The sequence below is a fragment of the Trachurus trachurus genome (assembly GCF_905171665.1).
Source record: "Trachurus trachurus genome assembly, chromosome: 5".
Lineage (NCBI taxonomy): Eukaryota > Metazoa > Chordata > Actinopteri > Carangiformes > Carangidae > Trachurus > Trachurus trachurus.
In genome coordinates this window covers 25,919,666-25,946,942 of record NC_139896.1, presented here as the reverse complement: position 1 = coordinate 25,946,942, position 27,277 = coordinate 25,919,666, and the positions used below count along the sequence as shown (strand labels likewise).

The window sequence follows — 27,277 nt, the reverse complement described above, 5'->3', positions numbered from 1 at the left end:
TTCAGGAAACAGCTTTATCACTTTGATAACTGTGCTCCTTAAAACACAAAGCTTTCGGTAAGGGGTGCAGGTACCAATGGACAATTTAGCCAAAAAAAGTTAACATCAAAGTTGAATCCTAGCCAGTTTCATAGTTTGTAGTGTCCTCCCCAACAACTCTGTTGTGTTTTGGGGATTTGCAGTGCATGTGTTGTCAAACCGATGTTGTTTTGCAGCACATTTAGCAGACTGTTAAGCTGTCAGGGCCACTGTATCAAACAGCAATTTCAGTGCAAAATAACCATTTTGTTAACAAAGTTAATTGAACCATATCACAGAACAAAAGCAACAACAAAAGCAAAGACAAAAAATACAACAACATTTGACAGCAGTAAAAACTTGCAACAGTCTCCCTGCTAACATATCTCAACCTTCACCTTACATTATTAAACCTTCCATTTGCAGACATGTGTAGTCATTTGCTGATGGATGCATTATGGATAACTGCAGAAAAAAAAAACAAAAAAAACCTGTTGATGTGAAATAAAAAAGGATGCTGCTCCGTCCTGGTGTGTTTAATTCCTGTGGGAAGGTGCAGAGAACTTGCAGGCGTGTCGCTTTGTGATGTTCAGAGGTTTGTTGAAGCTCTTTGTTACTGGATAACTTGAACAGACTTTAGTGCCGTTGTGGTGATGTCATTTACAAATGAGGCCTTAGTCATTCCTTGCTGCGGGACAAATAGTTAAGTATTACTCGGTGTACCTCCTAAGCAATTACACCAAATTTAAACTAATAATCACTGACAAACCCATGAACTAAGGTGAGCTACGCTCATGGCAAATTCTCAAACATGCCTCGAGTTGCAGGGGAAATCTGTGTGTTATAATACAGCAAAAATGGTTCTGCATGTGTGTGACAGTCATACAAGTGTTTCCTTCAACCTGAGCTCCTAGATTCTTTAGCTGCATTGTTTTATTTTTTATTTTAAAACCCCCAATCTTTCAGTCTTTCCTTCTCTGTTTCTTACAAATGCCTAAGAAAGGTGTGGACTTCAGAGACAAAGTGGACACACCCAAACTCTGACACATTTTCCCAGACAGGTTTAAACCTCAACTCACCTTCTTCAGGAAGCTTTGCAAATCTTTTTCTGACCACAGGTTGTAGAGGAAACAAGACGCAGCTTTGCTGGCCTTAGGGAAATACCTGAGACGGAGGGAAAGCAATTGTTATCGGATCATTTCTGTAAATCATTGATGCATGCAAAATTTAGTTACCGATGAGTCATAGGTGCTCCTAATGGTCTTATCTATTCTTATTGGTACACATCTCGCTGCACGTCCGATGACTTACTTGTTTTGGCTGAGAGAGCTTAGTGACTGTATCAGGCCGTTGTTTAACAGGCGTTTGCCCATTTCAGGTTCCTTCAAAAGCAGACAGTTGGCAGCCTGGCAGGCCATGGCCAGAGTGTCATCTGACTCATTCCCTTGTGCGGTGCCAGCGCTGATGATTCCCAGCATCTCTGGGAGGACCTTACGAGCTTCAGTGACGAGACAAATAAAGTGAAATCCTACTGGCCATTTAACCCAAGCAAACACAAAACTGCAAACACTTGTTCAAAAACAATGGATTTTAGTAATGACTTCAATCTGACACCTTTACTCAGAAGCAAAAATAACAGTTGGATGGATTCTCTTCCGCATACTCTGTCTCTTTGTATTGTAGATACTTAATCATATTTATCTTTGCAGGTGACATGATTTATTTTTTTAACTGGAAAGAAAACAGAGAGCAACGCCCTACAGGTTTTCTTTCACCCTCTTCTTACCTAAAGCGTTGTGCAGGTTTGGGTTCTTGGTCAAGTTTCCTACCAAAGCCACTGCGTTCCTTTGCAGATTGACTTTGTCAGACTTCAAAAAGGGGGTGATGACCTGCAGGCCATTCAGCTTCTGCACAATGGTCTGACTCATTACACCAGAGACCTGTGAATACAGATAAATGAGATCAGCTCCTCAATTCCGCATAGAAAACCTAAAAGAAAAAAAATCCTGGTCAGTGTGTAACAGCAGGAGATTTCTTTTCTTACAATGCCCTCGTGTGTGGTGAGGTTCTGCAGCGCTCCACAGCAGGCCTCCTGCGTCTCCTCTTGCTGGCTAGTTTCAAGCAGATTCAGGTAATTCTGCAGAGTCTTGGAGTGGAACAGCCAGCCTGCTCCGTTAGGCTGCGGATCCTCAACCACCGGGAAGTCAAAGTGACGCTGGATGAGAAAGAGGCAAGATCAACAACACATTAACATGTAGCCAATCACTCATATTCAGAACACAAAGTGTCACTCCGTCCTCAGCCTTTGACAAGATGTAATTTTAAGTGGCCTAATGTTGGTACTTACTTAATGAATGAGTTCAACAGAGTTAAAGGATTAACCATAAGACACATGTTGACAGGTTCAGTCTAGACACACTGACAGGTAAAATGAGCTGACATGATCAAAGGCAAACCCTGGTTTACAGGGTGATATCGATTATTTTGGGGTTTAAGGTGGATGAAGTTTATCTGCATGAGATAAATTATGAAGTGCAAGTTACCATCATGCGCAGTTCATCTCACTGTGTGATTATGCAAAGAGTTTGATGGGAATAACTCTGGTGTCATTTCCGCTTTGGGTAATTGAAAATTCCAGGCGCACCATGTAACACAGAGCCTTTAACACGCTCCTACAGTACGCACTGTCTGTCAATCAACAACATCGGAGGTCTGTGGCAACACAGTAACGTCAAACCTGCAGACCTTCCGTATAACCACTCAAAAGGTTGAACACTTGCTGTTTAATCGCCTTCTTCAGTCTTAGACCACAAACATGCAAATCACCCCTTACACATCAGTATTGTGTGTTTGCCTGGGTTCGTCTCACCTCTTGTTCAGGCGCTTTGCTCTGTGAATTGAAGCAGCTGATGGGGCCCGTGTCTTCCTGGCTGCTGCTCCTCTTCCCAGGCTTGGCCAGAGCCGTGATCCTGCTGAACAGAGTCGGGGCCTCGGCCTCCAGCTGGAACGTCAGGTTGTGCAGGATGCACACACAGTTTTCTACAGACTGTTTCAACAGGGAGATTAGTACATAAGGGCCCATGTAAAAGTGCTGTTCGTTTTGTGCCAAGACTTGCAGTATCCTGACAAATACATTCATTATTATCATAATGACTTGATCAACACAGGAGCAGCAACATCCATACCACAAAATGCAATCTAATTCAAAGCTTTGAAAGAAATAAAACAGCTGTAACAATTGAAATGCTCAGGTATTGTACTAAATGTCCTGTAAACTGGTTGGTGTATTATGCTAAACAGATAATATCTTAAACACATTACATTCTCTGACTATGGGTCAGTCTTCTTGACAGAGAGCACAGTGCTTAAAAAATTGAAAAATAAACAAATGAAAAACAATAAGCAAACAAGTGGCTAGTAGTAGTAGTAGTAGTAGTAGTAGTAGTAGTAGTAGAAACAGATGATTGATTGAATCTATCAATTATTCTGCATGAGAAGTCTCTCTGGTGATCCATAACCCCAGAATTTAATCAAACACACTGTGTATACTGTCGGTGGTGCTTTCAATAAATTCATTAGCACATCCACAACTGAAGGTAAAATATTATAGGACAGTTTCCTGACAGAACACATTCAAGCTATGACTCAGACACCTGTTGTTTTTGGAGTACTGCTAATGAAAACCACATGTCAGTCACATAAAAGGCAGATCAGCTGTCCCTAATGACAAATGTCCCTGTGTTTTTCCACACTTGTCATTAAGGTGTGTTGTACAGGTGCCTGAGAAAAGGGGAACTCAACGCAACATACACACACACACACACACACACACACTGCAGGATTAGTGGACAGTGTAAGTAAACAATTTCTCTGTTTCACCTTATCGTCTGGTTTTCCTGCTTCCACAGAGTCACTAACATATTTGACTAGAGAGTCAACCAGCCCTCGACATTTTCTCATCGCCTGTCTGTTGTTCTGCTTTGCGCTGCTGATGTTTCTGTTGGAGATAAAAAGACATTTGTCAAAAGCTATATAAGTTTGACATAGTCAACAGAGTGTGAAGAAGTGACAGATTCGATGTCATGTCAAAGACCTTAGTGTTGCATTGCAGCAGTAGCTACTGAAGCTGACCACAGCCTGTCCTATCCTGTATTACCACTTCTGCGAAGATTCTGTGCTAACTTCTTGTGAGTGAGTCAGTGCAAGAACAGTAAACACACAACAATAGCTGACACTCTTAGCATCCAACTACCACCACCATCACCACCTGCTCACACAAAGAAACGACATTTGGCGGCAAAGAAAAAAATAACTCACAACGTTCTGGACTGGTAGCCTAAGTAAACGGAGCCTAAGGCTAATGTTAGCAAAATCCGACATATGACTTTAATCAACATTTGGATCATAGAATACAAGACTAGAGAACATGCAAAATTCATTAAATATTTGAACTATTGATGTAAAATACTAGGTAATTTTAGCCTTTCATCCTAAAGGCTTCTTCAGAACTGAAAACTGGAGAGGCCTTTTCTGGATCAAGGGGTGAAATGTCTTCAAGAATCAAATAGAAATTCAGATGCCTTCACCTTCAGCACCTAATGAATCAATTATGACTCCACCAGATGTACTTGTTTGATTAGTAGAAGTTATGACAAAGCCTTGCGCTGCAAAGCTTTCAGGTAGGGATTGAATAGAAATTGTTGTCTTGGTCTGTCTTGTCTTGTCTGACTGAGATTAAAGGGATAGTTCAACATTTTTGGCAAAATAATGAAATAATCATGTATAGGCTAATTATGTAACATTACGACACACAAAGCAAATACTCCGAACTTTTGAAATCACTCCGCACAGCCGTGTCTGGAATGTAGTTTCGGCTACGCATTCGAAAACAACTCTGTCTCGTAGCTAATGTTACATTATTATTTCATAACCTGGTGAATGTGCAGGTCATGCACTTGTCCATGAGAGCGTTTTGGATTGTTGTCCAATTGTTGTTGGATTGTGTATTTGATGAGGATTGGATTGTGTATTTGATGAGTTTGATGAGGGACCAGGGACCACCGTTCTCCACCATTGTGTACAATGAGCAGCTCGGGGCTCTGCCCCGCGGATCTCAGAACAACATGCACCGATAATTAAAGGTACAGTAACAAACCTACCTCTACGGGATTATGGCAATAGGCGAATGTGCCAAAATGTTGAACTATCCCTAATTACATTTTACCTTAAAATCATACACCAGCACATCCAATGCAACCACGCAAAAAACAAGACAATTACTCCTTTCTGTCTGACTAGGAAGTCAGCCAGAGGATTTACATTTAAAATGTGTTTGCTGATGCAGCAGATAACATGACAGTTTAGGGCCTGTGATTCAGATTTTGATTGATGGTGATGCTATACAGTACATTCATAATGGTAATGTCAGAGCACGAAACACCTACAGAAACACCTACAGACCCCTGAGGGGATTTCTTACAATCAGCAACGGCATTGACAGAAAATGCTTTCCAGGTGCAGACAGGTAATTAAATGGCATGGAAAAAATGACATAGAACAAAAGGCTCATGCTACCAGACAATACATCATCAACAACTCTCATCTCAAGAGCCTCAATTAACCTCCATGAAGGTAGGTTTTACTGTAGGGATGCTACTGTATATTAGACTCAAATGAGTATATATCCTATCTCTGGGGATGATATTTAATCTTTCATTTTATTTTCTCCACACATACGGACGAACGCACTTGCACATATCAAAGTAGAGGGCTGGATCAAACGGGTCTGTATGGTCTTACACACCAAAAAATACAAACTAATAACAAATGATCTGTTTATAGTGTTTAAAGACATCAGCATATTAGCAGCAGAGCAAAATTGCTGCTAGGATGTTTTGGTGTATCATCCCTTCCACTTGTTCACTCCCTTTATGACTAACATTGACACTTCAAAGATATTGCTGCAGCAAACTGACTGTTAATAATTTTTGCACTGATGCTTTGGATTATGACGATTATTTTCTCATGCATAACATCATATTCAAACAACAAACCCGCCCAGACGAAAAGCTCTGTTACTTAGTATTCATTTCTTTCTATTTTTTTCTATCATGTTATATTTTTATAAAGAAGTGTATTTATTGCTTGCTCTGGGGTCTTGATTATAGATCATGTGCAGTTGTATGTTTTGCTTGCCTTAGACATCCAGTAGCATTGAAGAGTAGCTCAGGGTCTTGGTTTGCCCTGTCAGGACCTGTTGTGCAAGGCAGGATCACACGCTCCATTAGGACAGGCAAAGCACTCTTCAGCAGATCTGGCTTCAAGTTGTCTGTGGAAGACAAATTCCACAGCAGACCTGGTAGAGAAAAATGAAGCAGTTTGTTTATCAAATGTTTAAAAAAAAACTGCCTTTTGTAAAAAAATAAATAAATAAAAAAATAGACATAAATCCATGCTGTGATTTACAGGATGTTTGTGATGTTCAGGTGCACTCATTGTGTTACAGTAACTGCTTCTGTGTTAGCGTTGCTCAGATTTTATAATAGCAGCTTAAGCTTTGTTTAATATTTGTTTAATTACTAAAAGAGCATCAAGTGGATTGTGGTAACACACTACAGGTGCTGATGCATACACTTCTTAGCACAACTGCTTTCAAAAGCAGCTAATTGACTGAGGGGCCTGCGCAAGATTACTACGTTTCACTCACACTTACATGGCTGTGGGAGTGTCTGCTGCATGTGTATAAATTGGTTTCTATAGCCTACATCAGTGCCACTTTGTACCTGTCAGCTGTTTCTGTATCTCTACAGAGTCTGTATCTCGGAGCAAAGCTGCAGCCTCTGTGATGCCCCCGTTGCGATGTATGGCCTCCTTGACACTGTTATTTTTGAAGGACAGGTTGCGCAGGGCGGCCGAGGCCGTCTGGCTCACCTGTGAGCTGGGGCTGTGCAGCAGAGCCACCAGAGGGGGGATCCCATTCAGCTTTATTACCTGCAGGATAAGGAGGCTTCAGCAGTGAGCACACCTGGGGAACACAGTGATTCACCACAAACCAAATGACAGAGACTTTCAACAGTGATCTTAAATTACATTACTCAATATTTTCTAGACCTTATGAGCGGAATCTTCACTTTGAAAAAAAATGACAGATAAAAACATGTTTGTGGTGCAAGACCCAGACCTCCAGGGACTTCCAAAGAAATGCCAGGTTTGCTGCATTTTAAAGTATTGATGCTCAAGATTTTCCAAAAATCAAACCATGTTTCGATCATATTTCAGGCCTGCTCTTTTTTTCACCTAATAACCTCCCTGTATCGTAGCTTTCACTGTGAGTGGCAGTGTCAGAGTCCACCATCATCATGTCTACCCACGTAGCGTCACAGTTCACTGTTCACTCTCTTAACACCCTATCAGACCTGTATCAAGTTCCTGCAGATGCAAACCAAGTATTTCCTGCTGCAGGTTCATATTGAGAGCATTTATCTTGTGAACATTGGTCTGCACACTATGTAAACAGACACTGTTTTTTTTCATTGTGCAAGGAGTGCTTGCTGCAGAATTCAACCATTTAATACCATGGGTTTCACCGCATCCAGTTGTAAAGGTTTTAACTTTACTGTGGTTGGTACTGTAGTTTTGCAAATTACAGCTTTAGATTGTTTTGTGCTCACATGATAAATATTCTGAAATAAAGTTAACTTCAAATTTAGAACTTTTGATGGGGTGAGTTGCTATTGATTTAATTCTCATTTTCGTAAGAGTATATATCTACAATATTTTGCCCACCTTTGCCAGAGCTGCCATTTCGTAAGCTTTCTCACTGGATATCAGGTTACATCAGTTTGACATTATAAAATCAATCGATAAAAAACATTAGACAAACCACCTCATCTTTGGTCTTGTCATCAATGAAAGTGTTGTGCTGAATGTAGGAAGCAGCACAGTGCTGAAATGTCTCATTGTCACTGGAAAGACACTCCACAGCCTCCTTCATAGTCATATCCATAACCTCTTTGACTCCGTTTAAGCTGTAAAAACAAAAATTACAATCCAAATGCTATTCATACACACTGTGAGTTGGACAACCTCAATTAGTTTCTGCACACAACTGTCTTAATATCATGTAAAAAAAAAAAAAAATTACGAAAATGAATCTGGTCAGTTCCCACTCACCCAGAATCTTCTTTGCCCTTGATTGTATCATCAATGACTGCAGGCTTGCAAAACTGCCTGGACGAGTCAGTTTGGGTGTAGATGACCGGGGTGTGTGTTTTGATCGGACTTTTGTTAATTGTATTAGATGTCAGCTGGGTTCTGTGAGATATAAACTGACTGGAGGGCCTTTCTGTCCTGTGGATGACCTTGTTGGAGAGGAACCTCTGCATGGGAACTGAAGATTTTGGCACAGAGTACCGCAAGACCATATCAGGCTCACTGCGGGTGGTGTTGGTCGGACCAGGGGCGACAAGGCTGATGGGAGCGTAACTCCTCTCGTAGTAATAGGCTGAAGGTGCCCTCTTCATCTTCACGCTGGTTCCCTTGGAAATGTTGACTTGTTGCCGGTTCGTGTTTTTCTCGAGGCTGCGCTGCAGAGCCAAAGGATACATATGTTTGTAATGAAAGCAGCGAGGCCAGGAGGCAGAATGACTGAAACTGGAGATGGCAATGGCAAATCAAATTGCAACAGATCTTATGGTTGCAACCCTGTGGGTGGTTACATGACTGTGGCTGCCCCTGCGAAACTGGCTGGTAAACAGATATTTGTCTGAAGAGACAAAGAGACTCTGGAAGTGTCAGAAAACAAGAAACAGAAGGAAAGTTGACTGGGGACAACTCAGCTTTGAGTTTTGTTTTGTTTTGTTTTTTATTATAGTTATGAGACCCCCCCTACTGTATGTTTCAGTGTACAGTGCTACATTACACTGAAAAAGAAAAGTAATTAAATAATTTTTGTTTCTTCTTCTAGAAAATGCACTGGCTCAGTGTTTTATATAAAGTGGTTTATTTTATTAAGAAGAATAAAAATATTAGATTGTTCCACTATGTATTCATTTTAGTTTCAATTATTATAGTTACTATTATTCAATTATTTGACTGACTGAAAAGGTATTTGTGATTTTCAGCTTTTTAAATGTGATTTATCTGTGTGAAGATAAATGAAGGGTTAATGATTAAATGCAATCTGTGGTTCAGGATAGATACTCACACAAAGCTTTTCTGACATTTTTTCTATAAAACAATAAATCAAGTGAGAAAATATGAACAAAAGCAATCAATAAAGAGAATAATTATAACTTGCAGCCTAATCAAAATGTGTTTAACATACAGAAGTGCTAGTTTTAAAATCACAGCGCAATTAGCCTGACAAAACATTATCTGTAAGTTGTGGAATATAGACTGCGGCTCTTCTGCCTCAGAGTTGTGTAATTTTCTTTAGAGCAGCACCACTCAATGATGCCATAAAAATAGTGAGTGGTGCCATAAAAACCACATAGTATAAACTCCATAACTCACAGTTTTAGAGACACCATTCCCAAAGAACACCGAGCCATTGGATGCACCCGAGTGCACCTTGAACGTGTCCACGAACACGCCGTCATACACAGGGCCTGAGGAGAAACGTGCAGGGTTATCAGCTGTTATCATACTGTAAGTGCACATCACTGCCACTTGATGTACTGTCTCTGGCAGAGGATGTGAGGTCTGATCTAGATCTGATCTGTATGTAAAACAGCCTGCACAGATTCTTTTTCAAAATAAACCTGTAAAGTTCACACTGAAAGTATTATTTTTGATCTTTTGCATATTGACTCATCATATTCATCAAGTTCAATTAACACTGTAATTCTGTGATTAAATAACTTTTCTAAAAAATAAAAAAAGCAGACATAAAAAGGTTTTGACCTAAAACATAAATAAAGGCAGGTTTCAGACTTGGAGTGTCTTCTTATAAAGTTTTGTGACTCACTCATTGTAAACCAGTTGCTCCACAAAATGAGTAAATATTGCATGAAAGCCTTTCCCACGCTCCTGGATTTTGAAAAGAAAAAAAATACTGGAGCTCACAGCAAATTATTTATCTGAGGATTAAATGTACTTAAATCAGCCTAAGGAAGAATACAAACCTGTTTGCAAATGATGCAACACGTGCAGATTTAGGTTATTGGTTCCCTACTTGTAATATTTAGTAGTCAATGAGGAGCCATCTTGAATCAGACTGAACAGTGTTTACTAGTGCCGCTTCAACATATACAACACAGTCCTTGTAACCGTATAGCCCCACCTAGTGGTGACTCCAGTACTACAACATAATACATGACATCTCCCTTTCTTTAGCTTTTTTCTTTTTCTTTTCACCGTTCTGCTCAATAAACAGGTTAGAACTTACAGACACATTTCTGCTTTCTTTACATTTTTTTTTTTTTTTTTTTTTTTTTTTTTAAACACAAGTATTCTCAATAAACATATTTGAACATTACACAGTTTCTGCTATTATTCCCTGTACCTAAAAGGAACTCTAATAGGTCTACCAAAACGTGAAGTTCTTTCACGATGATCAGTGCTCACAGCCTCTGTTATCACTGATGATTTTGGTGTTTGCGGTGGAGACTTTGCAGGCATGATGTGACTTTCTTGGTAGTCCATCTGTCCTGGTTCAGTTCCTGCCGGCTGCTGTCCGCTTTCCATCAGTGGCAACGAATCGTGAACACTTTCCACAGTCTCATGTCGTGTTTGTTGTGGGGGACTTGACATTTCCTTGGTTTTCAGAATGTGTCTCCTGTTTCTTCTGTAGATTTGCTCGTTGTCAGTCTGTACAATGTACGACCTTGGCTGATCATGTCTCTTCAGTATGACAGCAGGTTGCCAATGTTTTTGCTGTCTGATTCTTACTCTTTCTCCTACGTCCACCAGAGGGAGTTTCCTTGTTCCACGGTCAAAGTAGCGTCTCTGCTTTTCTTGTCTGTTCATCAATCTGCTCCGTACATGTCTGTACACTCCTGGCTTTAACAGATTCCTTGACACAGGTATTTTTGATTTCAGCCTTCTTCCCATTAGGAGCTGTGCGGGGGAGTACCCCACCCCGTCCAATGGCGTGTTTCTGTACTCTAAAAGAGCAATGTAAGGGTCTCTGAAACTCTCCTGAGCTTTTTTCAGCAGATTTTTTACTGTTTGTATGGCTCTTTCGGCTTGTCCATTCGATTGTGGAAACTCTGGACTCGAGGTCGTGTGTTTGAACTCCCAGCTGGTTGCAAAGTCTCGCATTTCTGCACTTATCAGCTGAGTCCCATTGTCAGAAAACAGTTCATCAGGTACACCGTGTCTGGCAAAAATAGACTTGAGCGCTGTAATGATGTGTTTACTTGTAGTACCACTTAATTTTGAAATCTCTGGGTACTTTGAGTAATAGTCTACACACATGATGTACTCTGCGTTGTTGAAATGGAAAAGATCAATTCCTACTTTCGACCACGCTCTTGAAGGAACTGTATGTGGTATCAAGGGCTCTCTGGGATTGTTGTTTTTATGTTTGTTGCACACTGCACATTTCTGCACAACTTCTTCAATTTGTTTTGCCATTCCTGGCCAAAACAAGATGTCTCTTGCACGTTCCTTACTTTTCACAATTCCCATATGTGCCTCATGAATTTTTTCGAGCATCTCCTCTCTCATCTTTGTAGGAACAACCAATTTGGAGTTTTTGAACAGTAGACCTTCTGAGTACGTCAACTCCTCTCTGAAAGTCCAGTACTTTTGGATTGTCTTTGGAACCTGGCTCCGTGACTCAGGCCATCCATTTTGTACTGCTTGTCTTACAAGATTAAGTTCCTCATCCTCTTTCGTTGCATTTTTGAACTGCTGACTTTTTTCTTCTGACACAGGTAACTGTTTGACTACATAGCTCACATCCAGCTCGTCCTCCTGTCCGTCCTGTGTGTGGTGTCTCAAACTGGCTCTGCTTAATGCATCCGCAATGTGCATTTCTTTACCAGGCTTGTATGACACTTGCAGGCTGTATTTCTGTAGTCTCATTAACATTTTCTGAAGCCTTGCAGGAGCTTTGTGGAGTGGCTTTTTGAATATAGTCTCTAGTGGTTTGTGATCCGACTCAACTTGAACACATCTGCCAAACAGATATTGATGAAATTTTTCACACCCATACACGATTGCCAGCAGCTCTTTTTCTATTTGAGCGTATCTTTGTTCACACTCTGTTAGTGTCCTTGAGCCGTATGCCACTGGATGTTGTTCTTGTAGGATCACTCCTCCCAGTCCACCTGAACTGGCATCAACTGACAGTGTGACAGGCTTCTCCACATCATAATACTGTAACACAGGAGTGTTACTCACCAGTTCCTGCAGTCGTGTGAAGCTTTTTTGTTGTTCACTCTCCCAATGCCATGTGGTTTCTCCTTCCAGCAGCTTTCGGAGTGGTGCAGATACTTCTGAGAGGTTTGGAATGAATTTTGCTAAGTACTGCACCATGCCCATGAATCTCTGAAGCTCTGTTTTGTCTTTTGGCTGAGGCATTTCTTGTATGGCTCGCACTTTATCCATGTCAGGTTTCAGTCCGTCTTTGCTCAGCACATGCCCTATGTAGCTGATTTCACTCAGTCCAATTTTGCATTTGTTTCGGTTTAGTTTCAAGTTTATACTCCTCAGTCGATCTAACAGCTTCCTTAGTCTGTTGTCATGTGACTCTCTATCTTCACCCCACACCAGAATGTCATCCATCACGTTGACGACTCCGTCAAGTCCTTCTAGATGCTGTGACAGGCATCTCTGGAATACTTCTGGTGCAGAAGATATTCCGAAGGGAAGCCTCTTAAACCTGTACCTTCCTGACGGTGAGTTAAAGGTACATAGTTTTGAGCTCTCATCATCCAATTGGATCTGCCAGTAGCCTTGGTTAGCATCCACAACTGAGAAGACCTTTGCTCTTGGCATTTCAGCCACAACTTCCTCCACAGTTTTCAGAGGATAGTGTTCTCGTTGTATTGCTTTGTTTAAGTTCTGAGGGTCAAGGCATATTCTTATTTTGTTTGGTTTTACAACCGTCACCATGCTGCTGACCCATTCCGTAGGCTCAGTTTGTTTTTCAATGACACCCAGGTTTTCCATCCTTTTTAACTCCTTTTCCACATCTTTTCTCAGGGCTACTGGGACCTTTCTAGGAGGATGAATCACTGGTGTAACAGCTGGGTTTACCTGAATATGGTGAACTCCCGGAACACAACCTAGTCCGCTGAATAAATCTTCATATTCACTCAATATGTCCGTCTGTGTTCTTTCTTCCACTGCATAGATCCTCTTCACCATCCCAAATGCAACACTAGACTCTTTTCCCAAGACTGCTTTTGTATCATGCGTTATGACTTGAAAATCCACTTTTAACTCTCTGTCCTTGTATGTGCATGTAATGGTCTTCTGCCCTAATGGCTTCACTTTTTTCCCAAAAAACCCCACTAATTTATAGCAAGATTTGTTCAGGTTCTTTTCAGTCACTTTCAGTGCATCCAATTCTCTTTTGGATATGACATTACAGTTCGCACCTGTATCTATCAGTACAGTGAGTGTCTGGTTGTTTATGTTTAGTGTTGCAGTCCAATCATCGTTGTTTGTTTGTTCTTTTACTTTGTCTAGCCTGTTAACATGGCTCTTTTCTTCTTGTTTCAGTTCAATTGTCCCTATAAACATATCATCATCACGTTCTGTGTCACATTCAATACCTTGTATTTTCCGTCGGATTTCTGTCCGTCCACGGCTCATACACATCTTTGCATAGTGATTCTTTCGGTGACAGGAGTTGCAGGTTTGGCCAAATGCAGGGCACTTTCTTGGCTCGTGTTTATATCCGCATTTACCACAGTCTGCTTGTGCTTTTCCTGTCTTTGGTTGGAATTGTGGTCTCTCCTTTTTTCCATATGTTTTTTGCTTGTATAATTTCTGAACCGGTAATTCAGTTTCTTCATGTAGCTTTTTTAGTTGAGTTCGGCTCACCTCGCTAGCACGGCAAATGTCCACTGCTCTCTGTAGCGACAGCTCCGGCTCTCTCAACAGTCTGCCTCGGATCTGGTCATTTGTGATTCCACACACAACTCTGTCTCTTATTAATGACTCGGTTAATTCTCCAAACTCGCAGTCTTTTGCCTTGTTTTTTAAATCTGTGACGTACGCATCAATAGACTCTGTATTCCCTTGCGCTCTCGTGAAAAACAAATGTCTCTGGTACGTCAGATTTTTTCGAGGCTCACAGTAGTTTTTAAACAGATCTTTCAATACTTCCAGATCATCAACATCGTCGTCAAACTGAAACGTGTTGTATACCTTGATGGCGTCGTCTCCGGCAACATGGAGAAATGTGGCGCATTTTACTTTCTCCGACTTCTCTGCTATTCCGCTAGCGATGAGATATCGAACTTTTGAATCCAGACTCTCCAGTTTTCAGACAGATTACCTTCTAGGCTCAATGTTCCTGGAGGTTTTTGAAGTTCCATCTTTCATTTTCTGGGTTCTTTTTGTCTTTTAAATCTCGATTCTGACACCATGTAATATTTAGTAGTCAATGAGGAGCCATCTTGAATCAGACTGAACAGTGTTTACTAGTGCCGCTTCAACATATACAACACAGTCCTTGTAACCGTATAGCCCCACCTAGTGGTGACTCCAGTACTACAACATAATACATGACACTACTCTATTCAATCAATCAATCAAATGAAAATTAATTAAAAAATGAAAATTAATTTATAAAATTACTGGTCCAGTTCACATGGAGGTGACCTCGGTGTTGTCCAGACCAATTGCTAAATTAACTCCAAGTGAAAAAAAAAAAAAAAAAAAGTATTTTCACTACAGTCAAATTAGTGCCAATAGCACCCCCGTGGTATTATGTAACAGAGTCGTGAAGAACACAGACAGCATCACAAAGTTTCAGTTTGTGTCTCGACATAAATTGTGATTGAAAGCAGGTGAAATAGGCTGCTGAATCCTGAATATTCATACTCAGTCGTCAATGTGCGGTGTTTTGTCTACGGCTCTGGTGCTCTTACTTGTTGGAGACAAAGACGAGGACCCGCTCCTGCTGCTGAACTGTCTGGACTTGGTCCTCCTGATGGTCTGCACTTGTTCCAGGACGCGTCGTCGTCCTGCTCCGTACTGGTTCACGGAGGGCACCGCCAGCGAGGTGTCGTCCACGTTCCCGATGGAAATGACGGACTTGAGGGGATCCAAACTCATCATCTTGCCTGTCTTCTGTGATTTACTTCCGTCTGTCCCTGCGACCGAGCGACATCCAGAACCGACTCACCGCTGAAGCCCTTCCGCTGCGGACAGAGGTGATAAAAGCGCACCTTGCCCTGCCCTGCCCTGCCCTGCCCAGCGAGGCCGCGCCCACGCTGCAACAATGAACTACACTCTCACTCACTAGTGTGTCATTAACCCTCAGCCTGCGCGCTTTTCCTGCTTATCATGGCAAATGCTTGTTTAGCTGATGACTCTGAAGCCTGTGACAGTATAGCAATTTTTAGTTGAATATCTCTCCATTGTCTGTATTTTTGTAAGTATATGAATGTTGTGAATATTAGCACTACAATTATTTGACTCCTACTTGATGCATTTCAGATGAAAAAAAAAAAAATCCAAACCTTTTGATGGGTGCATGTAAAATAATGCATTGTTTAAACCACCTTGTTTTAGTTCCACCTCCACCAGATGCAGCCTTTCCTAAACACAGTGTCACTAATGGTAATTTATTGTAGGCTAAGTGTTTACTTTAGTAGAGGTAGCCTACTCATGCATCATTGTAAAAGCAATGTCGACATTTGAAAATGCAAAATAACTATCATCAGCATGTACTGGATGTATCAGAAGTAAAAGTTATTGTGTTGAATCCTACCAAAATAAAAGCACAAAAAGTATCATCACCAACATGCCCATAAAGTGTGATAAGGAAAAGTATTCTGATGTTAATCTGTGATGCCAGTGTTGTAGCTGTGAAAAGCAAATAGGCTTTTCCTTTTATTTAAATAAAAATGTTCTAAGTTTACATATCTTAGATTTGTTTGAATAATAAATAGATGATGATTCAACCTTGGGTCTATAACAGTTTCAAATGAAACCACCTAACCCCGGATACGGGTGGAAATTAGCTCAAATCTGGCATATTTACAACAAATGAATTTTGCATGCTCATGAACATGCAGAGTCCCATTACAAATAAACAAATGAAATGAAAATGAAATAGACACGGAAGAAGACAAATGGATGGACCATCTAAAAGAGAATCCTAAGAGAGAGTGAATTAATCTTTGGTAAACACGAAACACGGCAATCCCTTATCTTTAACAATGTCTTATGTGTTGTATTTTGATCATTACCCAAATTTTTAATCCCAAAAAGTTGCTTCTAGCTGGAAACACATCAAAATTGTACATAAGTACTTGAGTAAATATAACTCCTTTACTCTTGCGTATTTTACAATAACATGTAAAAGAGGGCCAATCTGCGTGACAATAAGTTTAATTAATACTTCTGAACTCCCACTATCAGTGCAGTTTTTCTTTTATCTACAGTATATGAGCCATTTTATAGTTTTTTTTTTTTTAAATTATTATTATTACTGGTAGCCTATATTTAAACTTAAGTTAAAGGATCTAAGTGTACTTTGCTGTAGGGGAAGCATCTGGTTCAGCAGTTAAATATTTAAACAAGGCAAGTTAAATATACTGTCAGCCACAGCCATCGTGTCAAACAAAGTGATGCACAACAAAAACAATAAATAACACAGAATACTGATGAGATTTAAGTAACTATAGCTGAGTCCAGACATGACACCTTATTATTCCTCCGCACCTGCAGCCACTGTAAGAGAGGGGAGCTCATCAGAACTACATAACTAGGGGGAACATGAATTAAACAAATAAAACAAACCTCGACTCAAACCTGCAGCTTCCTGAATTTCTCACTGAAATGATCACGTCACTGGAGAAATGATGCGCACAGTAGCCTACATACTGTGAATATTTCAACTCGTCTTCTCCAAACAGTTAATTATAGTTTTCCTAATTTTTTAAATAATTAGCTTTGGCTGTGCCCAAATTCAACAGTATCAGAATCTCCAGTAGCACTGAATTCAGTGGTTTCTGGAGTTTCTAACTTGCTGGAAGGTACATGTGTCATTTAAATCTGCATTGGGAAACAACTAAACATTTGAACGTAGGCTACCACACCCATGGGTGCTGTTGCCCTGAGGGTGTACATGTGCCAGCTGGCAAATGAGATATTCACCATCTCCTCCCTGATGTCTTGTCACTTTGGTCTACAGTAAGAATTGGTGGGTGTTCACTGACAAGAACAGTTTTCTTTTGGAAGGTGTCCCTGTCAGATGTTGCTCTCTGGTGGAGAATGTGTGCAACTGTTGCGTGTGGTTTAAATCCTCAGAAACCACTATCTACCAACTTTTCACTTTTACCCCGAGCCACAGTAGTCAAATTAGTAGTATAATGCCTTTATTATTGCTTTCATTATCATGCCCATCACAATTTTCAATTGGAATGAACATCAGGTGTCATCTGAAACTAAAATTAAGACCTACACAGTCATTTTCTAACACAGAAGTGACAGTTGAGAATTGAATTAAAAAACAATCAGTTATTGATAGGCTCCATCTGAGTCATAACAACATTTTACAGTGATAATTTCCCAGGACACATCAGTGAAAGTGGTTCATCTGGTAAGTCAACTACATGCACTGCTCACTAAAGATGTACTACATGATTTTAATTAGCTGCAGTACAAGATGCCCTATGATTCATGAGATCAAAAATATATATATGTCAGGGTGTCTTCAGTGCATTCACGCTACTATACTGGGGAAGGGGAGAGTAGATTGTCTTGAACATAAAGGTACTTCCCAGTGCAAGACTGAATAGAAGTGAGACATGCAGATAAAACGTGTCCCTTTTGCTTCGGTGCACTACGCTGAAAAGTCTAAACTGTTGCCTGAGGATCCTTGTCTTCAAGTGCTGCTGCAAGTTCTCCATGAAAAAAATAAATGTTCCTGACCTTCAACCCTTCGCAGTGTCTGTGTCCTGTGTGCAGCACAGAGCACTTCTGCCACTACTGAAGAACATCTCTAAACACACTGGGATGGTGAAGGACTCTTCAAATCACGAGGGACACTTGAAATTAAAAACAGAAACAACTGGTCCCAAAGAAACTACTGGCGGGTGGAATGCAAGTCGGACCTCAGGCTAACAAAACACAAACAACCTTCAAAGCACAGCAGTAGCACAGAAGTATCTTATAGTAAAACAGGAAGCATAGTGGTGGAGGTGCATAGAGGGAAAACCTAGAGGTAATAAAAAGCTAAAGACGAGTATATAAAAAGTATAAAAATGTCAAAAGCATGATTGTGTCCGGCACTGCTATCAGAAACATCCTTCAATTATTCGTCAACTCCATTATACTGCAGTATAAATTTAAATCTCTAAAGCATAAAACACATTCAGAGGAGTGGTAACTCCTTCAAACATCCATCTTAAAGCTTACTTCAAAGGCTTCATTTCACGGAGCCTGCTCTAACCCAGTTGGCTCTGACTCTATTCCTCTGGGTCAAAGGCACTGGGCTCCTGACCTTCCGGAGACTTCCGCTGTGCGTTGTGAGGCTGAGCCAGAGGAAAACCTCTCAGCTTCTCCTGGAGACTTCCTAAAGCCAGTCTCATCTGGTCCTCAGCCCCCTGGAGAGACTTCAGCTCCATGGTATAGAAGATGTACAGCAGAGAGGTCGTCAGCAGGATGGCGAAGCACAGCACAGCCAGCAGGTAGAAGGAGGTACGAGGGAAAGGTTGCTCAGCTCCCAGAGCCAACCAGGGCACAGCGGCTATGACCAGCTCCAGGAACAGCAGGGCTAAGCCCATCGCTGCTGTGCGTGACGCTGTGTAACGCATGCTCTCTGCACAGTGGAGGCCGACTTTGACTTCAGTGCGGGCCTCTGTCACAATGTCCACTAACTCGGCCACCTTCTCTGAAGAAGTGAAAGAGAGTAAAGAGAAAGAACAAGTCAGATACTGAGCAGGAGTTGATGGCCAACTTTAACACGAGCAAGTGTGGTTTCAACACGGTAAGATACCACACAAATAGACCAAGAGTCCTCAGCCAGGTTAGCAGCTGTGTGAGGCTGCAATGAGCCCCATCCGACGGGATAAAATTACAACATGACATTAAATATTAACAGTCTTCCTTGTTAATTCACAGGAAGTAGTCTGTACCAGGCTGTGTCCCAGTTCAGGGAGCCGCTGTAGACCATGAAGGCCGAGCTGAAATGAGATTTACAGAGGACATACAGTACACTGCGTCACCAGCTGTGTCCGCCGCCCGCTACCATTACCTGTTCCTGTCACCTAGCAACCTTTACAAATATTTGATATTTTAAGGCCCAGGGTTGTGTGCAGTTGCATCATTAGCTGTTGATCTGAGTTGAAAGACAATATTTGCATTTTGTCTCTCTGTGCATGTTGTTTGCTTTCATTATCAGCACAAAATGAGTTTTGAACAAAGAACAAATTTAAAAAAAGGCTACATCTGTTAGCCACATACATGGATGTAATATAAGAACATCTTACTATATACTATATCCATGGTTGCATCTGAAGAAGCCTTTACAATGGAGAAGCCTAAACATGCTGCATGGGCATGCCAGCAGACAAGAGTAGTGCTGTGCAAAATGCTACCATCAGTATGCTAAACTGCTCATAACTACAGTGTATACATACTGATTATTACCGTGACAGTGAATATCTCATCTAAATTTTATTGGATATCCATCAAATAACAATTGAGATATTTGGACCAAAGTGATGGGCCAACCTGCGGCATGCCTAGAGACACCTGTGGCTCACATGACCAGTTAAGACTACCTGCAGTATAGCTCTGATCTTTTGACTGCTGGTCTCCATCAGCCTTGGGTGACGTGCTGGACTCCAGCCTCAGTTCAGCAGTCAGGGCCTCATGGTCTGAATATGGGATAGGATGCTCAGGGACGGAGCCTTTGGTGGTCGACATGAAATCACAGAAGATGTCCGTTTTGGGACAGCCCTGCCAATAAAAGGAAGGAAATGTGCAGCAGGAGTTAAACAACATTACACAATGACTCTTAACATGTTGCTGTGGTGTTGCAACATTACCTTGAACAGGATGTAGTCAATTCTGATTCCTTTCTCAAAGGGACCTAGCTCCTTTTTACTGATAAAAGCGTTGTCAGCTATGAGAGTCAAACCGTTTTCACACCCCTGAAAACAGAGAATAACTGTTAACATTTACAGTCAGAAGGAAAATTCACTTTTAACTCTGTATCCTGATTCCTCCTTTTGTAGAAGGGACAAGTACTTCCGTCGGTTATGATGACATTTTATCCTGATGTGGTGCCACAATGTCATAGTGGCCACAATACTCATGAAGTGTGCTCAACAAAATGTTGCATGCCAGAAGTTGTGATGTGTGATAAATGACACCCAACTCTTTGGGCATGGTCAAAATAGCTTTTGCTTCCAAACAAATAAAGGAATGTGGTTTGAACTTGTGTGACCGCTTATATCCTGACCCAGTCTGTGGTTTCCTCGAGCTGCCTTCGTGTGAGTAAAAAGTCATCATGACTAATATGATTTATGACTGACACTACAGGCAACAAATCCATGTTACAACACATTTGTTTTGTGTAATTGTAATTACTGAATCAAAACAGACATATTAATGATGATATTGAGCTTCTTTCTTTTTATGACCTACATCAAATTTATCGGTCTCTAAATAAGAGTCTCGGAGCCCAGTGTAAGACCTCAGCAGCCTGTTGCCAAGGTCCTGCGGATGCAAGTTGAGGTCACCGCCTAAAATCACCACATCTGCTCCAGCAGAGGTATGCCTGAGAGGTGGACGAAGAAGCACAGTAAGGGAATTGTAGTGTTGCCTTTAACACTCACTTATGTGAGGAAAATATGCAAACATACACTGGAGTAAACAAATAGTGGCTCATTGTGTAAGTGCTGCAGAACAAAGCAGAGGCACAGTACCGGACAAACTGCTGCAGCTCCCAGGCCTGAACCACTCTGTGAGGCAGATAAGAGTCCTTCTCTCTGCAGTACTCCGCATGCAGCTAAAAATAAATACACAGGGATCAGATCCCTTGATAATTGATCAATAACTGTACATACTATACAGGCAGGGCTGAGAACCAATGACATGAAACCTTACATGAGTCACATAGACATTGGCAGTCAGGTTGCCAATGCTCAAGATGGCCATCCCAACAGCTTTCCCCCCAAACCAGTCACCATGGTGAGCCTGTGAATGAAGAATGAATTGATGGAAAAGTCACTGCTTAAAGTGGCGAATCTTGTATAGTAATCTTCTTTTCCCTTGTAACATTACAGCACACCTCACTATGAGAGAGTTCTTTGCTCAGCAATGGAATTGGATGATATAATAATGCACATTTACTCAAGTACTGCAAACCAATTCTTAAAGTACAAGAAGAGTTATTTTCTATTTCATGCTATAGAAGGAATTATTGTACTTTGCACTCTGCTGTTCTTTTCTATATTTTGCTTCTAAAACGAGAGACATTGTTTAGTGAAAGAAATCCTATTGACTAGCTGCAGTCTGGATTTGACTTTTATTTTCTTATGAAGATTTCATAACAGCTGCCAGTGTAGTAGGAATATTTAAAAATGTTATTAAGTCTACTTGTAGATTTTACATGCATGTGTTCTACTTGTGTTTTTACACTGCAGCAGTACTTTTTAGTAAAGTAAAGAATCAGAATACTTCTTCCACCCGAGTACAAAACTCCCACTTACCATGTATGGATAACCGTTCAATGAGTAGCGATACAGAAACGTGTCATTGATTCTGTATTTGGAGAAAATGGCCAACCCACTTCCTATGACTCCACTGTACGATAGAAGAAGAGAAAACATGTTCAGAAAAGTTGTATGTTCGCGCATTAACACCAGCTTCATCAGCATATGGCTATGATTTCTTTAAAAAAAAGTGTTACACCCTGTCTCCATGTAGATCTTCACTATTCTAGTGTAAGTAGGTGTTATCTGTAGGAGATGTGAGAACTTATCTACCAGAGTTGACATTTTAGTGAGCTGCAGAGGGATTAGGAGGGTAAGGCCTTTGATTAATCTCTGTCTTGTGCCTCGGCATGAAGGTCAAAAAAGAATTAAGCTGCAAAAGTTAATCCTTAAGGTAAGGGCCTAAACCTCACATAAATTGTGTAGATGGATCAATGCCGTGCAAGAAAAATTCTCAAACAGCTCTTCAGGAGCCTTTTGAAGATATGACAACTTATTCATGAATTTTAATCACAGACTGAAAGACATTCAAAGGTAACAAGTTGAGAAACTATTACACAGCAACCTTGGGGTGAGAACATGAGCATTACCTTTTGAAGTAATGAGAATGAGGATGACCACAGGCAAGTTTCCTTTTTAAGAACAAGTAGTCTTTCTCACTCCACACCTAAGAAAACCGGCATATTAGCATTCACATCTACAAGTGGATTTTAAGCTTACTGTTAGTCTTTACTACAAAGTACATCACATGGGACTAAGTGCATGAGCAGAAAAATCTGTTAAGTGACTCCTCAACTTATTTGCAACTCAGCTTCCACCAACCTCTTGCAGTAAAACAATATCATGCCCTTCCTTGCACAGCATATCTCCGATCATGGTGTAGCGCTGACGACAGTGTTTGCTCAAGTAGTGGATCCCCCTTTACAAAAAAAGAAACAGAATAGGGACAATGTGTTCATGTATATAACAATGTACAAAGAACATTATAGTGCATTTTACTGACCAGCAGTTCAGAGAGAAGACCCGAACCCTCAGAGAATCTGTGTTAGCCATGCCGACAGATCAGTGGAGTCACAGATGTGATGATGGGGGCTTCAGAGAAGGAATGTGATATCAGGTGAGGTGACAGGGACAGCACCTGGCGAGACACATATTAAGACACATATTATGTTTTAGTTGTGTCATTAGGTGTCTAGGAACACAGACACACCCAGCACTGTGCACTGTAGTAAAAGATGAGCAATCAATCAAGGGAAAGCTATTTGAGCGTCAGTCTACTGAAAATTGGAGGCAAAAGGTCAATGTGGTACATAAAAGCACTAAGCACTTTATCATATGATAAAGCACAGTCATGAGTCATATGGGTAAAGGCACACAAAAACCCATTAAAACTGCATAGTAAGCATCAAAACTGCAAACAAAGCAGACAGCAACATGGTACTTCCATTTCTTGAACTACAACAATTTTAAAGATTCTGCAATTTATATTGATAGTCTGTAAATAAATCTGAACCATTCATCTAGCAATCTGATGAGTAGTAGATGAGTAGATGGTTAATTTCTTTAAGTTGTTGTAGTGAGCGATCTTTTCTTTTTATTTTTATTCCTTGTGTCGTGTTACTATACTTTTAACTTGTAGCACTTTGAATTTCTTGTGAATTTCTACATTACATTTCTTCTTATTATTATGTATTTATTTCATTATTGTCATGTGTAAGTCCATCAATTTTTTGTTTAAATGTAGCTCTGTGTTTATGTGAAGAACACAGTAAATCTGTGAAACTAAATAACGGTATTAAACAATAGTAAGTGCTGACAGCTGACAGTGACAGGATTGTCATACGGTGAGAAATGTGTTTTAAAAAGGGACAAGTCAGAGGCCATCACATTCCCTCTGGTGAGTGCCACAATACACAGGGCCAACCAGAGTGCTGACATAGCTCAGGCCCGTCTGGAGAGAAAAGAGGGAAGCAGCACTGTAGTGAAAAGCAGTCAAGGGCCTTTGGTGTCAGAGGTGATGGTTGTTTTGAATTGTCAACACTAGCTATTTACTTTGCATTAGTATAGAGAAACAAACAGCAAAAAGCAGATATTCAATACACATTTCCCCTCACAGGTCTGAGACTACTAACGTTAGCTGTCCAGTGCATCTGTGTTTGTATCCAAAATACTGAGCAATGCTGCATCAAATGTAAAAGGAATGGACAGGTAATGTCACAGGCATACAGCAGGTAGCCCAGAAAACAAAACTAGACTTCAGTCCAAAAGCAAGATGAACTCACTGACTTCTTTTCTTTTCTGACAAGACATAATATATGTGGTTTTCTATTGTTCCTTCTACATTATCCTTTATTTTCTAGACAGATGGTCTCTGAACACGTCCTCTTGAGTTGAGGGCTTTTTTTTTCTTTTTTTCTTCATGCTATTCTAAAAATAACTTATGATAGTAGGATAAGCTGAATATTTGTGATTTTTTTTTTTTTAAGTTTAGAACAAACAAAACATTTAGTGTGACAACATTATTAACAACACAGCAATGTTTTTGTTGCTTCTTTTCTAAACAATGGACCGATTCATAACCTGTGACACAAAATGATGGTTATCTTCGCTATGGGCCAGCACAAATGCAGAGGTAACTTCAGCGTGTTACAGTTTTAGCTAGCCACCGTTAGCTGCTGTCAGAGCAGCCCTCTGAACACTTTCTCAGCTTAGGGCAAGTTTCGATTAAACTATCGGGAAACTGACAGCTTCCCACTGGTTCCTATTATTAGTTAGCTATTAAATTAACCCGTTAATCACTGGCATGTCGTTAACAACTGCTAAAGCAAGTCAAGCTAGCCACCAGGCTAATCCCGGTAACCGTGGTAACCGACTCATATGGTTCGATTATGAACTAATGGAACTCACCTCATGAACCTGTTGTCGCCGGTTGACGTTAACTGAACTACAGTAACCGATAAATGCACAGCGTCGCAACGTTAGCGTCGGCTCTGGACCCCAAAACACTTCCCTTCAGCGAGCTGCTCCCTTGTTTGTATAGTCCTAATTAATTATAATCGAGAATACAAAACCCGTGTTGGTCAGCATCTCGGATAACTAACACTAACTTAGCAGTGTTTGGCCAATTCCATTGCTGCGTGCTTTTCCTGTCGGCGTACAGTCAGCTGGGATAAAAATAATTGTTATGACCTCCGGTTGCAGTTTCCCTCAAAATAAAACAGACACTTGAGCTATGTCCACATTTCTGGCAGACAATCCAACGAACATGTCTAGATAATGTGTAACGAGGTTATAATGATTATGAATGCTTTATGGCAAACAGTAAAGTTCAATGAACCTTACTTAACATTCGTTTATTTTTGTGCAAGATTTTTTATTTTGAAGACGTCGTTTCCGGTTTAATTCTGCCTCAGCCGCGTTGAGTTCCGGGAAATGTAGTTCTTTAAGCCCATCGTTTTCCGCATCCAGAAAAACTAAGAGAAGTGGTGGAAGTCAAACACATAACATCAAGGATAATCTATATCTTTGCATACAGACTCTTGTCGGAAAGTGCAGCATCGAGGGAGTTTAATTTGTTTATTTGATGCCACTGTATCCTTATAATTATTCACCTGCCCAGGGACTACGGATGGAAAGTAGCTAGTAAGCTAAATCCGGTACAAGGCATCTCGTCTCATTTCGAGACTAATGTTATTTTGTACATTGTCCCTGATACAAATAAACTTATTAAACTAAACTAAACTAATAAGTAAAATTTTACTTTTTACTGCACGATAGAGCAGTTCTAGCTCAAAATATTTTTTTAGATTTAAAAATATGATAATTTTGCAAATTATAGTGTAGCCTAGGCCTACTGAAATCAAACCATTGATTTTCAATTTGACAGCCCTTTGGTGAGGCTAGTTTGTGCCCAAACTAACTGTAAAATACTAATAGGCTACTTCCCTATAGCTACAATGATGCACTGTCAGTGTATGGGGGTCTGGCGAGCGAGACTACACACTCACATAGCCCAGATATTTCAGTAAAATGAGTAGGCCTACTGTATTTTATTTTAAATATAACCTATCAATAATTATTTTGTAGTTTTCAGATTATTGAAAATGAGATGTAGCGATACAATTTACCAGATAACTGCAAGACCCTAAAATATGGGACAGAATTTGTGTTAGCCTATATTTCTCTGTAATATTAGTAGACAAAGAACCATTGGGGACAAAACAAATTTACAATCATGTTTAATAAGTTTTCTGGGGGAAAATGGCCCCAAAGGCACCATGCGTCTTTTATTGTTAGATACATTTGTTTGATTATATAGTCCAACCTCTACTTTGAAGTATAAAATAGCCATTCACAATGGTAACAAAAAGTAAACCACCTTAAACCAAAAACAAAACAAAACAAAAAAAACTGCCCACACCATTCAGAAAATGATACATTAGATATCTCATTATTAATTATCAGCACAGTCACACATTATTTTCAGTGAAGCATATGGCTGACACTGAAAGTCAAAAGACAACAGAATCAAAACAAAACATTAATCTTGATAATGGCAAAAAAAAGATGTCTGTATAAAAGATAAATTGAGAAACCTGCTAGAGGAGGAGTGTTATTGTATCTAGCTTGTGAAATATGACATTCAAAGCCAGGTGCAATTATTCCACTGTACAATATCTTAACTTTTGAATCTTTATAGCACAATTGTCCAGTGAACCACACAGAGTAGACACTTGTCCAGCAGGACCCAAGGGGTGACAGATAGTTCTGTCACGAGTTTGAGTCCTGCAATACTTTTTTTTTTAAACATCTCCATCACAATGGAAAATTATTAACACATCTCCAGTACCCCACCCTGCCCTCCCGCTATTTGTTTACCAACCCTATAAATAACAATCAATGGTCATACTCCACAGCACAGAGACAATAGCTCTCATTCAAGACAATTATTTAGTTTGATTTTAAAATTATTTCATGTGTAATGTCAGTAAAAAAAAAAGTCTTAAATATAAAAACTGAACTTTTATCAACGAATGCAGCTTCTCCATTACACTACACAGAGAAGAGTGAAGCAAATGAGCCGACTTCACAGCATACAATCTCTTTTTTAAACAAAAGAAACAGTGATTCATTTCTCTCCACTTTAGCCATGGTCTGAGTTTGAGTGCTAAGTTAACTGATCACAAATATGAACAAAAAGCCCCACCCCACCCCTCCCTCCCCTCCCCATGTATCCCCAAACAAAATACTCCTATGTAACACATATTCCTTTAGCATCCACTGACTCACAGTACAGAAACAATTCATTTTTCTATTTGGCTACATAACTCAAGGCAGAAAATAAGCACTGCTGTTGCTTTACCCCCCTTCTTGATCTTTTAAGTGCAACCAAGCACACGTCTTCA

The 27,277-nt window shown here is 40.3% G+C and overlaps 2 protein-coding genes across 2 annotated transcripts; both read right to left on the bottom strand.

The window, feature by feature from the left end:
* Positions 1–592: 592 nt before the first annotated feature.
* Positions 593–15,258, bottom strand: pkp1b (plakophilin 1b; the record flags this gene model as incomplete). Its single annotated transcript, XM_083972155.1, has 12 exons — positions 593–706; positions 1,098–1,182; positions 1,330–1,516; positions 1,805–1,958; positions 2,063–2,233; positions 2,888–3,064; positions 3,898–4,015; positions 6,214–6,373; positions 6,801–7,008; positions 7,904–8,045; positions 8,191–8,410; positions 15,069–15,258. The coding sequence occupies 12 exons, from the start codon at positions 15,256–15,258 to the stop codon at positions 632–634; spliced, it is 1,887 nt and encodes a 628-aa protein (XP_083828281.1). The 3' UTR covers positions 593–631.
* A 2,271-nt stretch (positions 15,259–17,529) lies between these two features.
* smpd2b (sphingomyelin phosphodiesterase 2b) lies at positions 17,530–25,089 on the bottom strand. The gene is made up of 11 exons (XM_083971610.1): positions 24,780–25,089; positions 22,876–23,010; positions 22,695–22,791; positions 22,463–22,539; positions 21,870–21,963; positions 21,265–21,354; positions 21,084–21,166; positions 20,803–20,935; positions 20,202–20,306; positions 19,935–20,112; positions 17,530–19,042 (listed from the first exon to the last, which is right to left on the bottom strand). Exons 2-11 carry the CDS (start codon positions 22,923–22,925, stop codon positions 18,618–18,620), a joined length of 1,332 nt encoding a protein of 443 aa, XP_083827736.1. The 5' UTR covers positions 22,926–23,010; positions 24,780–25,089; the 3' UTR covers positions 17,530–18,617.
* Between the last annotated feature and the right edge of the window lie 2,188 nt (positions 25,090–27,277).

Excerpts from the sequence above, each read along its gene's own strand:
- smpd2b (XM_083971610.1), bottom strand. The coding sequence starts at position 22,925 with ATGGCTAACACAGATTCTCTGAGGGTTCGGGTCTTCTCTCTGAACTGC. Across the intron at positions 21,355-21,869 it reads TGAACGGTTATCCATACATG|GCTCACCATGGTGACTGGTT; the intron begins GTAAGTGGGAGT and ends CTTCATTCACAG. Across the intron at positions 20,113-20,201 it reads TTGACTACATCCTGTTCAAG|GGCTGTCCCAAAACGGACAT; the intron begins GTAATGTTGCAA and ends TTTTATTGGCAG.